This window comes from Typopeltis vanoorti, chromosome 1, assembly GCF_054136105.1.
Source record: "Typopeltis vanoorti isolate ZY-2024b chromosome 1, IOZ_Tvanoo_1.0, whole genome shotgun sequence".
NCBI classification, from domain to species: domain Eukaryota; kingdom Metazoa; phylum Arthropoda; class Arachnida; order Uropygi; family Thelyphonidae; genus Typopeltis; species Typopeltis vanoorti.
Window position 1 is genome coordinate 176,652,123 of NC_143549.1, and position 14,390 is coordinate 176,666,512.

Consider the following 14,390-nt stretch of genomic DNA (forward strand, 5'->3'; position numbering starts at 1 on the left):
AATCCTCTGTACACTCTGGTGTCCTGCACCAGCGAGAAAACATCACTATCAACAATAACATAGTCAATGAGACTTTTCTTATTCCTAGCCTCTTCTCTCCATGTGAATTTGTGCACATTTTTGTGTTGGAACATGGTGTTAGTAATAACCAGTCCATGTCCTGAGCAGAAATCCAACAGATATTTGCCATTATTATTAGCTTTGCTCTTTTCTCCAAATTTTCCCAAAATATTTTTGTATGTCTCACAATCATTTCCTACTCTGCTATTTAGATCCCCAACAAGGACCAACTTTTCCTTTTTCATTGTGTCAGTTGCCTTTTCTAAAGCCTCAAAAAATTCCTCCACTTCTACCTTAGTAGAACCTTCTGTGGGACCATAGGCACAAATAAGTCTCATTGTCCAGTTCCCCATTCTCATATTTGCCCACATTACTCTACTTGAGACTGACTGCCATTCAAGAAGATTAGCCTCGTATTTTGTGTTGAATACTATGGCTACTCCTTCTTTTCCTTGATTGTCATTGCCTGAATATAACATTTTGTATTTATTGCTCAGAAAGATCTCACCAGTTTTGGTCTTTTTTGTTTCAGTCACCCCTATTATGTCGATCTGGTACTTATCTAATTCCTCAGCTAGCTCCATTTCTTTGCCATTCAGGCTTCTTACGTTGATAGTACCGATCTTTAACTCTGGTGATGTTGAGTTGGGGTTTGTTTTCAGATTTGTTCCAGTAGCTGACTTTTCGCTGTTCGCCCTGGTTCCCTGGCAAAAACAACGGGGGCCTTGTTTAACCGGGCGACGCCCCAGCCGGCATGAAATTTTGTCATGTTGTACCATCATTTTTTATTTTGGTTTAACCAATAAGAATACAATTTGGTCGGCTAAATCCCAAATTGCCAGCCCATCCTCGTTCGTTCAGTATCAAAGTAGATACCCAACAGGGTGCACCACGAGAAGGTGAGGATTGGACATTAGGTCAGAAGCCCTGGTCAGTTCTCCGCATTCCTTTAAAGGCTATGTGGAGGTCTCCTCTCAGTTATACAGCTTTGACCCTTAAGCACCCCACATTAGTACCATAAAAAAGAAAAGTGGGTTAAGATTTTTTTTGCCACATTTTTTTTTTAATTTTATATTTTTTGATTTTTTTTTACTCAATTTTTTATGCAGTCCAGAAACCCTGCTCTAGAGTCAAACATGGAACTTTTCCAAGCCACTTTCAGGCCTGTAATAAGCTGGGCAGTGGTCTCTCACCAGGCAATAAAAGTCATCACCCACCTAAAAACAACCACAAATATCCATCCACTCTGACAGCAAAATTCAAATCTGTAGCAAATTATTTGAAGAGCAGATATGCTAACCACTCAATCAGAATAGTTCTGATGAATATTTATTTCTTTTTTTGCTATTCAACAGCAATCAAGTATGGATTATATAATAGTTGCACACAGGAAGAATTTAACACAAGCCACAGTAGAGTGAATTGATGAATTCCCAAATGCCATGAAATGCATGAGGGAGTCTAAAACCTATAGGGTAGTACCATCAGGTGACCTACAATGATTGTCATGAAATAATAAATTATTGTTACACTGATCATTCTTCTTTGTGTTATCACTTGTATGCAGACACTTAATATTTTTAAGTTTTAAAATTTTTTTGCTTAATGAAAAAAATATATATAGAATAAGCAAAGCTGGTATAATAAGGAACCAGCTGAATAATTTATATGGAATAAGTGGGAAATTAGCCAAAACATACAAGCTAGCAATAGACAGATTCCAAAGTATACAAAAGCTATATTCCAAACTTTATAATATGAATTTTATATTAGTTGAATTTAATCCACCCCTTTCTTGCCCATTATTCACATTCTATTGTTTAAGTGTTTATAGTACATGTATCTGTTAGTATATTAAATGCATTAAATGCGTTATGTCTGTTTTCATTTATATATAAATTATATATAAATGAAAATAGATTATATATATAATATATAAATTAGAATTCAATATGTAGTTATTAATGCATAATATGATACAATATATAGTAGTATGAAAAAACCAAAAAATAAAATGCTGACTGTTCGACCGTCAAATTAACAGTCAGCAATTTTTCCATATCACAAAATCATGGCAGTAAGCCTGTTTGTTAATATTGCTGACTTCCTGCATACGGGCAGCATCCTACACAATTTTATTCACTGACGATGGTACAAGACCATGATCATGTCCTATGACCATTAGACTTTATCTGCCTTTTTATTTCTTTCAAATTTTCATCATCATCATCAAATTCCTGCCATGTACCCTCAAGGGGTGTACAGGATATGACAGTACTACATGAAAAAATTACATCATTACTAACTTCCTATCTACAATTTTCCTCCAAATCAGTCTGTTACTTGTCAAGACTCCAACATTATCAGATCTTATATTTCTATCGTCTAAGGCACTTTGTACCATATCAATCCACCTATATCTTGGTCTTCCTCTGGGTCGTTTTCCTGCCAACCTGGCAGAGAACACTTGTTTTGCTAATCTTTCCTCTCCCATTCTATTTAAGTGACCATACCATCTGAGATTAGCTCTGCTAACACATTCCTGGATGCTGACAATGTCAAGTTCTTTCCTAATATCCTCATTTTTAATATGATATTGCCATTGATGCCATCTGTTCACGCCTCTAATCTTTCTCAGGACTCTCATATCTGCGGTCTCTAGTCTTTGGTCAAGTGTTTTACTTCTGACCCAGCTCTCAGATCCATAAGTTAAAATTGGTTTGAACACAGTCTTGTATACAGCTAATTTAGTGTTCCGACTAATTTCTTTCTTATTCCATATGAATTTATTCAATTGACTTCCCACGATACCAGCTTTGCTGATTCTGTTGTCTATTTCTATATTTAGTTTACCATCTTCAGTAAAAATTGTGCCTAAGTAGCTGAAATGTTTTACTTGTTCCACAGGTTCTCCATTCACAACACAGTTGACATTTTCAATGATTCTGCCTATTTTCATTGTCTTTGTCTTTTTATTGCTGACCTTCATACCATATCTATTACAAAAGCTATTCAATTTAGTCAGAGAATCTTGCAGACTTGTAGCGGATTTATTTAGAAGTATAACATCATCCGCATAAAGCAAAGAGCTGACATTAACATCTCCAATTTTGATATCAGGTTTAATACCACATTCCTTCATAATGTGATCCATATAGATAATGAATAACAGAGGGGATAATGTACATCCTTGTCTCACACCAGATTTAACATTAAACCATCTTCCTGTACTTCCTTCAATTCTAACTGCTGACTCACAACTCAAATAAAGACTAAGTATTGCTTGATATAATGCCCCATTGACACCATATAACTGCAGCGTATTGAATAGCTTCTCTCTTGGCACCTTGTCATATGCCTTTTCCAAATCGACAAAACTTAAATACAGATCTTTGTTATATTCCCATGCTTTCTCGACTATTTGTCGTAAAGTGAAGATCTGATCCTGACAGCCTCTATTTGGCCTGAATCCAGCTTGTTCTTCACCAAGCTTTTCTTCCACAATTCTTCTCAAACGTTTCTCAAGTATACTTGCATAGATCTTGCCAGGAACACTCAGTAGGGAAATACCTCTGTAATTCTCACATTCAGTTTTATTTCCCTTTTTATATATGGGTACTATGAGAGCTCTACTCCAATCATCGGGAATTCGTCCCTCTGTCCAGGCTTTCTGAACTATGCAGTGCAGCCACTGTAAGACTCTTATACCACCATACTTCAGCATTTCTGGTCGAATATCATCTATTCCTGCTGCCTTTCCACATTTCAAGCCTTTGATGGCTTTTTCTACTTCAAGTATGGATATGTATTCCTGACTGCATGCCTGGTCAGTGTTTTTTATCACTGTGCTGTCATCACTGCTTGTTTCATTCAGCAATTTTTCAAAGTAATTACTCCATACTTCAAGGATATCTTTTTCTCCTGTTTTCATTTCACCTTTATCATCTCTAATTCCTTTTACAGCACTCTTTCCTCCATTCCTAAGCTTCTTCAACAACCTCCAGAATATTTTGCCACCGTCTTGATATTTATTTTCTATATTCTTGCCGAAGTCCTCCCATGACTTTTGTTTAGCTAGTTTTACACACTGTTTAGCTTTCTTACATTTGTCTCTGTATTCTGTAAGAGTAAAAGCTGACTTATTTGCCAGGAACTTTTGATATGCTTTCTTCTTTTCCTTCACTGCCTCTTTAACTTCCTGTGTCCACCAGGGAGTTCTGATTTTTTTATCTTTGAACCCAACCTCACCACATGCCTCTCTGGCAGAATCAATCAATGTTTCCTTCAGAGTTTGCCACTGAATCTCCAAGGTTTGATTCCTGTTCTCAAACTCTTTCATTTTCTTTTCAATAATATTTCTGTATTTTAGTCTACAGTTTACATCTGAGAGCTGCTCAACTTTTATTCGCTTTAAAACTTTCTTACATGTTATTCTTTTCAATATGAAATTCAATTTTATCCTGCTCAAGACTAAATAGTGATCACTTCCAATTTCAAATCCTCTGTACACTCTGGTGTCCTGCACCAGGGAGAAAACATCACTATCAACAATAACATAGTCAATGAGACTTTTCTTATTCCTAGCCTCTTCTCTCCATGTGAATTTGTGCACATTTTTATGTTGGAACATGGTGTTAGTAATAACCAGTCCATGTCCTGAGCAGAAATCCAACAGATATTTGCCATTATTATTAGCTTTGCTCTTTTCTCCAAATTTTCCCAAAATATTTTTGTATGTCTCACAATCATTTCCTACTCTACTATTTAGATCCCCAACAAGGACCAACTTTTCCTTTTTCATTGTGTCAGTTGCTTTTTCTAAAGCCGCAAAAAATTCCTCCACTTCTACCTTAGTAGAACCTTCTGTGGGACCATAGGCACAAATAAGTCTCATTGTCCAGTTCCCCATTCTCATATTTGCCCACATTACTCTACTTGAGACTGACTGCCATTCAAGAAGATTAGCCTCGTATTTTGTGTTGAATACTATGGCTACTCCTTTTCCTTGATTGTTATTGCCTGAATATAACATTTTGTATTTATTGCTCAGAAAGATCTCACCAGTTTTGGTCTTTTTTGTTTCAGTCACCCCTATTATGTCGATCTGGTACTTATCTAATTCCTCAGCTAGCTCCATTTCTTTGCCATTCAGGCTTCTTACGTTGATAGTACCGATCTTTAACTCTGGTGATGTTGAGTTGGGGTTTGTTTTCAGATTTGTTCCAGTAGCTGACTTTTCGCTGTTCGCCCTGGTTCCCTGGCAAAAACAACGGGGGCCTTGTTTAACCGGGCGACGCCCCAGCCGGCATGAAATTTTGTCATGTTGTACCATCATTTTTTATTTTGGTTTAACCAATAAGAATACAATTTGGTCGGCTAAATCCCAAATTGCCAGCCCATCCTCGTTCGTTCAGTATCAAAGTAGATACCCAACAGGGTGCACCACGAGAAGGTGAGGTTTGGACATTAGGTCAGAAGCCCTGGTCGGTTCTCCGCATTCCTTTAAAGGCTATGTGGAGGTCTCCTCTCAGTTATACAGCTTTGACCCTTAAGCACCCCTCAAATATTCATTTTATCTCTAGATCAATTACAGAGTATTTATGCATGGATTTACTTTTTCCACTCTCACCCCGACTTCCCCTCTTTGTCATGAATGTATTCTACTATACTGCATGGAAACACTAGAAATTTTTAAAGTAGATTGAGGAAGTTAAAAATATCTTAGTTCAAAATGTTAGACGTGACAATACTGTAGACCTAAATATAATAAATTTGAAAGAAAAGAGTTAATCAAAAGATAGTAGTAATGCAAACTTAATCATGCAGTACTATCACAGTATCCTGTACTCCCCATAAAGGCAAATATCAGGAATTGGATATTTTTTAAAGAAATAATATTCAAAACTTTCAAGGAATTAGAGAAAGCAGCTGACTCAACGAAAAAAGAAAAGTTGGTCCTTGTTGGAGATCTATACAGCAGAGTAGGAAATGATTACAAGACATAGATGAATATTTTGGGAAAATTCGTAGAAAAGAGCAAAACTAATAATGGGAGAGGAAAGATTAGCAAAACAAGTGTTCTTTGGCAAGTTGGCAGGGAAAGACCCAGAAAACGACCAAGATGTAGATGGATTGATACAGTAAAAAATGCCTTAGAAGACAGAAATACAAGATCTGATAATACTGAAAATGTTGACAGAATAACAGGCTAATCTGGAAGAAAATTATTGATAGGAAGTTAGTAAGGATATATCTTTTTGTGTAGTATTATCATAAGATCTTGTACACACCATGAAGGTATATGTCAGGAATTTTATGATGATATTCAAAATTATGGATCATAATAAAATCTTTTTTCATTATTAAAAATGTAAAAGTATGTAGCAATAATTAAATATGTCTTATAAAATAATGGAAGCATAAAAAATAAATAACAAAAAATCAAGCCACCATTATATGAGAGAATGTAAACTGCCATAAGACAAATAATGCATGCTTTGAAATTTTTCAGTGAAATATTTTTTCAGTTTCCGTAGATCAGTCAGTTTTGACTATGTCCTCTGAATGGAAAGAGATGGATTCCAATCCATCTAGAACATGAACTTTTCTCATGGCTTTTCAATTGAAAGTGAGTTAGCTGGTCTCATGTGGAGGTGATGTTTTTTCCTCCCAGAAATTTGGGTTTTTCATTCTGCAAAAGAGACAAATCAGCCACACAATATGACAGCCATAATACACTAGGCAGATAGGATTAATCACTCTATCAGAGTATTACAGGCTTCCAAGAAGCCAAGTTACTTGCCCATGACAGACATTGACAGATATTGAACACACACACACACACACAAGAAAATGGGAAACTTTCATTCATTCAATCATTGTAACACTGATAAAAATCAAAATATTATGTTGATACTTAGAACATACATATTTGAAAAAATGTCAAATAAAAGCTAATCAAAAATAAAAATATGCTCACCTGCTGACTCATATTTCCATGCAGCTTAAAAAATTTTATAGAATAACCACTAGCTTCCAATGTGCTTTGTAATACATCTTGGAAAAGGAAAAAGTGGAAATCAACAACATCCTGGGCAGCCATAAAGATCAGTGCTTTAAAACCTCCTATGGCACATTTATCAATTATGAATGCAGATAAAGATACCAACCTTAATTTAATTGGGGTGATGACAAAATGTTGCTTTAGCTGTGATGGTACTACAAATTCATCTACTGTCATAGCATCCACATCTGAAGTTGCTGCGACATCAACAACAGAGGGGTTTAGAAGACTAATTCCAGCTAATCTCTCCACCTCTAAAATGAAAAAATAGAAAATAATAATTTTTAAAATATGTGTTAATATGTAATTTATACTGCACATACATTATCAGCAAACAACTCGCAATAACACAACTTTTACTTCCCTCATACATTTCTTTGATTATTCTCACATATTTGTCAGGAATTCCATAACTTTTAATAATTAACCATAATGTTTCTCTCATCAATACTGTGAAATGCTTTAGCAAAATCTATAAAATGTAGGTATGTAAGGCTGTTCCTGCCTTAATATGTTCTCTGCTTCATTTTTAATCCTATTTATCAATATTTTACAGAAAATCTTTGCAGATACCGACAGAGACTAATTCCCCTCCAATTCTCACATCTAGTGAGATCTCCTTTCTCAGGGATTATAATTATCATTGCTTATCATTGAACAACTTACATGTACCTATTTTTACTGCCAGTAAACTGATAATACAACATTAAGATTTTGTGTAAACAGTACTCATACTATAAAATTAAAGTTCTTGAATAGTAATAACAGAACAATGCATCTTCATATTTTAAGCAAAGCTGTTTTATCTATCAGGCCAAAAAATTACATACCTTAGGAAGGCTACATGCATTTTTATTGGAATGTTCATATTCAACTTATATTTATGAAAATATTAAAATATAATAATTACAAAAGATTTCCCTTAGACTCAGCTTACAATACTTCTTCACAAATGTCAATTATGTTGAAAAATCCTGCAATGCATCGTACCACTACTTTAAAAGCTTATAGGTCTAATTAATGTCCATTGTGAATGCCAACTGAGGTTCAGTCTTACCACTCACCTGATGTTCCTGCAATCATTCGAGCTCACACTTTATCCTATGAAGGACCTCACATAAGCCCACTATTTGTTTCATGACTCCACTTCATTCTTCTGACCTGCTAACACTGCACTTTCATCAACAACCCAGCCTTCTTTCAACATTCTTTACTATTATGCATTTTTACTCACTTCACACAAATGGCACTCACTCACTCTCAAAATAGTTCAACATATTCACTCATGAGTCTCACTTTCCTTCCACAAATCTTTCACTGTTCATAATGAATACATTTCACATCAACTGCACTGAATAAAAATTATCATATTCTATTCCCCTAACAAAGATGTCTGTCTTGGTAACAAATGTTCTAGCACACATTAGCACCATGCTAGAAATCAGTTATCATACAGTACTCTAAAATTTTACTACATATCTAAATGGAAAAGTAAAAACAATTCACAAAAATATAATTTTTGTGAATACTTATTAATACAAAGTTCACTTGTTATACAACTCACCCTTAGTTAATGTAGCACTTAACAAAACTGTTTGTCGTTTCCCTTCACACTGAGATTTTAAAGCTTCCACAATATGAGACACAGCTTGCTCAAATCCTAATTCAAGAAGTCTGAAACAAAATAATGCTTTTATAATATGGATAAATGAAAATTTTAATACCACCAGTAACAGAATTCCCTGATACACAATATGATCAATAAATAAACCATCTTTTGAAAATGATTAAAAGAATGTGGCTTTTATGTCAAATTTAAAAGAACCTTATTTTTGATTCAGCGCTTATACGTGCATTTCACATCAGGAAAACTTCATAAAAGGGCATATTTCCCGTTTCTTCCAAATATGCTCCTTCAAGTGGAAAAGACCTTTAATGAAAAGAATTTTTAAATAGGCTTTTTCAAATGAAAGTGAGTTAATTGATTTCACACAAAAGTAGCAGAGGATTTTTTGTTCCCCCCCCCCCCCCCCAAACTGGAAACCCAGGTTTTTTTATCCAGAGAAATAAGCAAATTTACCACAAAAAACAAGCAAATTAACAAACAATACCATGTAGTGGAAGTAACCAAGTCAAGTAGATGCTAATCAGTGTTGTGTATCATAACAATATGAAATGCAAACACCAAATCAGCTATGGAAATTTGAAAGTTTAGGTTTTCAGAAGGAAGAAAATGTTATTGGGTTCTCTTCTAAAGAGGAGAGAAAAAATTATATGAAGGCTGGGGGGGAAATGAGGTGAAACAGCAACAATATTTCATTTCTCAACCAACTAACTACCTCCTAAAAAATATATCCACTTCATTTATTTTCCCAGATCAAATGTATGTAATATGCATGTTATTCTGATCAACTGATGAGGAAAGCTTCATATCCTGTATGGATTCACACGTGATAAGACATGGATGGTGCATTTGGGAGGAGCATCCACAACAGATGAAATACTGCTCCCAATCACTCATACCCACACTGCTGACAATGTCACCTGACTAAATGCAAAATTGGTTTACAGAGCAGGCATCTTTCACTACTAAGGAGCAATAGTCCACAGATTTACCTCCACTGTCATTCATCATCTATATGGATCACAATGTGAAGGAATGTTGCTTTGGGACTAATATCAAAATTGGAGTATTAAATTAGCTCTTTACTTTATGTAGATAATGTTATACTCTTAAATAAATCGAGTACAAGTCTGCAGGATTCTCTAACTAAACTGAATAATTGCTGTAATAAATCTAGTATGAAAATCAGTATTAAAAGACAAAGACTATGAAAATAGGTAACATTGAAAATATCAATTGCATTCTGAATTGGAAACCTATAGAACCAGTAAAACATTTCAGCTATTTAAACACAATTTTTTTTTAGTGAAGTTGACAAATTAAATTAAAAATAGATAGCAGAATTAGCAAAGCAGGTATGGTAGGAAGATAACAAATAATCATATATGGAACATAAGAGAAACTCTCGTAGACAAGCTAATATGTTGGTTATGTTTCATTGAGTTTCTCTATATAAGAGAAACTCAAAGAAACAGTATTCAAATCAATTTTAAATTAAAGATCTGAGAGATGGGTCAGAAATAAAACACTAGATTAAAAAATGGACACCACAGATATAAGGTTCTAAGAAAAATCAAGGGCATAAACAGATGGAATCAGTGGCAGAATCACAAAATAAGGATATTGGGAAGGAACTTGGCATTGTTAGCATTCAGAAATCTGTGGGCACAGCTAATCTAAAGGTGTATAATGATTACTTAAACAGAATGGGAGAGAAGAAAGGTTAGCAGAAACAAGTTTTTTGCCTGGATGGGAGGAAAAAAAATCCAGAGGAAGTTAAATATCTAAGTAAGAAGTGTTTTAGAAGACTGAAATATACGATATGATGATACTGGAGTTCTGACATACAAGATTAATTTGAAGGAAAACTGTTCAAAACAAGTCAGTAATAATTTTTTTTTTTAGTTCAATCACTTGCGTTTGGTTGATAGCAGCTTTAGCTTCCCCTAATGGGTACTAACAGGGTGCAGGAATGAGAGCCTAGTTGCCGCACACCCCTAAGAGACAGACCTGTATAATTTGGCTGGTATTGCACCCCCTTTCAATTCGAAGATCTGCATTCTCAGCTGATGAAAGAAGCAGACAAATGAATGATGAACGCCATCCACTATTTGGGCAGAGTACAGTGCCAAAAGACTAAGATGCCGACATAGCTTCCTAGCAACTGTTGAACCACCTAAAAACCCTCCAGAGACAAGACTTCAACAATAGCTTACACTATACCCTGAGAATAATACTGGTATTCCAACGGCCAAACATCTTCCACATGGTGCCCACCTGGACTGGAATACTTAGAAAAGCCTCAGACTACAAACAACAGGACGCTGCAAACAAAATCTCATCAAATGGGCTACCTCACTGGACCAAATAATTGTGAGTGTGGGACAACCCTATCCATGGAACACCTTCTTTCTTGTCCCCTTCTTCAATCACAAAAGAGGACCTTATATTCTGCACAGAAAGAGCAAGATACTGGAGGAACATCTGACTGTATTTATTGTGTATAACTTATCTATAGTTTCTTTTTTCTTCATATTTTACTTATTATTCCCTGTATAATTCACCTACCAAATTTAAGTTGTTCTCATTTGTAATGTATCCTAATTTTTTGTAAATAATGTTGTACCAATTACTTGCTACTTGTGTTTGGATACAAAATAAAGTAATAAATTTTTCATGTAGTATTATCATATCCTGTAAAGAGGGAAGGTGTGTGTGTGTGTGTGTGTGTGTGTTACTCCATCACTATAATAAACACCACTGCAATAAATTCAATCACTAGAGCAATCAACCAAAGTCCAAACAAAAATCTCATAGTTACACTGCCATTCTAAAGGAAATTATTATTATTATTATTATTAGTCCCAGAATTCACTCATTGAGGAAGGATATACTTCACCCATAACCACCTGTCATACCTTCTCTTAGACTCATTCACAATAGACACACTCACTATTTCAAACTGTTCCACTCATTCACAGTTCTTTGAGAGAATCTTGCTCTCACCCATCTTCTAACACAAACTTAACTTTCACAGATGCCCCATTGTCCTCTCCCCATCTTCCATATAATGAAACATTTTATGAACTGTTATTCTATAACACCTTTTTAAAAGTTTATAGTCTACCAGTGTACATATACTCAAAATCTATCCTCAGCTTATATTTTGTAATCCCAATATCATATTTGTAACACTTCTTTGCACCCCTTCCACAACTTGTTTATCCTCTCTGAACCCAGGAGACCAAATGCAAGCACAGTAGTTCAGGTGTGGTCGTAAATAAAGGCCTTATAAAGAGACAAAATGACTTCCATGTCCTGACATGTCTAAGTTCATTTCAACATAACACTTACCCTCTGGATTGTATTTGCAGTTTGTGCTATGTGATCCGTGAACTACAAATTCTTGTCCACCATAACTCCAAGATCTCTAGTCTCCTGAGTTATTCCAAGCATAATCCCACCAACATAATATGCCATTGGATATCTCATGATACCAAAGTGATTTACACTCATTAATACTGAATTGCCAATCCTTATTGCTTGCCCACACTTCCAGCCTATTCAAATTACCCTATAAATTCACTACAACAAACTATACATTCTTAATGTGTAGAATTCTACTCCTGTGATCCCTATTAGATTGCTATGGTGTCAACCATACATACCAACCACTGAATTACAGGTAATTCAGTGGTTGGTATGTATGGTTGACACCATAGCATAACATCATATAACACGGATGTTATGTTCCATAGAAATGCCGCATTATATAAATCGCATTATACGAAACATAGATCACATAGAAAAAGTAGGGTTAGGTTACAAAAATCGTTTTTTTTTAAAATTATATAAACAATAATGACATATCCAACAAAAACAATATTTTTATTTAATTCAGGTAATTCATGTAAGTTAAGAAAACAAACTATGACAAATACGTAGTATAAAATTATAAAAATTACAAATTGTACATAAATTTCATTGCACATAACGCATAAATGTTTTAGACACAATAAAATAAAGCGCATATTTTAATCGTCATCACTGTATTCAGAAATAACATTTCGTAGATGTTCTTTAAGTGGCCGGAGGTCGTCACCACTTGAATTCTCTTGGACATCATTTGTATAATTCTCATTGCATACTTCGGCTGGTTTAGTCATCAAGAAGTCAGTAATAAGACTTTGCTTTCCACTATGTTGCAATTTTTTTATTAAGTTCATAATATGGCGCTAAACAAATATCCAATTGTCTCGCTTCATTGAGGGATCATTATTTGTAAAATAACTTCCTAACTTTCTTGCCAAGTCCAATCCTTCAGCTAATTTCTTTAAACTGAATTCTTTAATGGATTCATCACAATTAGAATCTTCGGCAGAACTTTCCCCACCATTTGGTTCGACGCCATCTGTTAATTATATCACTTCCTCCTCATTTAGATCTGTTTCACCATCAATTAATTCACTAATTTCATTTTCAACCATATCGCAAAAGCCCTCTCCACCAGAAACGTGTGCGACGTTTATTATACAACGTAGCTCGGCATCCACTGGAGGTACAAAATTTTGTTCCATTATGGCTTCAGGCCATAATGGAATGTATGCTTTTTTCTAGCAAGCATTCAGCGTAGAGGGTTGTAATTCCTTAATGGACAGAGAAATAATTTTTACACAATTCAATATTGAAAACTCTTTCCACGCTTGAGCAGTGTCATGTTTGGATTAGATTCCATTTTTTCCAAAATTAAATGAAATGTTCACCGAATATAATATGACTTAAACGTTGATATTATTCCTTGATCAAGTGGTTGAATAAGTGAAGTAGTATTAGGCAGCAAAAAAGTTATTTTAATATTCGGATGGCTTAAATTTGTTGGGTGGCCTGGTGCGTTATCTAAAATTAGTACAATTTTGAAGTCCATATTCTTTTTCTTTGTGTAACTTTCTACATTGGGTACAAAACACTTGAAAAACCAATTTTCATACATGCTAGCTGTCGCCTATGCATTTTTGTTGGCCCGCCAATAAGCAGGTAGGATGGACTTGTCGAGCCCTTTCATCACACGAGGATTTGCAGATCGGTTAATAAACATTGGTTTTGTCATATAATCACCTGATGCATTACTACAAAACAGTATAATAATTCTATCTTTGGAAACTTTGAATCCAGGAGCTGATCTTTCATTTTTCGAAATATAGGTGCCTTTTGGCATTTTTTTCAAGTATAACCCAGATTCATCCACATTGAACACCTGGTCTGCACTGTAACCACCTTCTTTCATGATTTTTAAAAGTTTTGCTGGGTATTTCCAGGCAGTTTCAACATCTGCTGACACTGATTCTCCCTGGAATTTAAGATTATACAAAGAAAACTGCTTTTTAAAGTTTTTGAACCAACCCTTACTGGCAGAAAATCCATGCTGATAGATTTCTTCTGAAGAATCTTGATCAAGTTCTTTTAAATGTTTATAAACTTTGAGAGCTTTTTGCTTAATAAGATGTCCATCCAAAGGAATTTTCTTTTGAGTGCAATCTTCTATCCAAATCATTAGAGATTTCTTCATTTTTTTTAATAGAATATTGCGTACAAGAGCAACGCACTTTGCACTTACCGTTGACCCAGCAATAACACTTTCTCGGA

At 34.9% G+C, this 14,390-nt stretch overlaps 1 protein-coding gene across 1 annotated transcript in view; it reads right to left on the minus strand.

Annotated features, from left to right (window-relative positions):
* LOC150110660 (ATP-dependent DNA helicase DDX31) overlaps positions 1-14,390 on the minus strand; it is a 123,558-nt gene that overhangs the window by 38,819 nt on the left and 70,349 nt on the right. The window contains exons 9-10 of the mRNA XM_090400124.1: positions 8,688-8,797; positions 7,040-7,377 (exon numbers count right to left, since the gene is read on the minus strand). Coding sequence (XP_090256250.1) covers positions 7,040-7,377; positions 8,688-8,797 — 448 coding nt within the window. The remainder of the gene's footprint in view (positions 1-7,039; positions 7,378-8,687; positions 8,798-14,390) is intronic.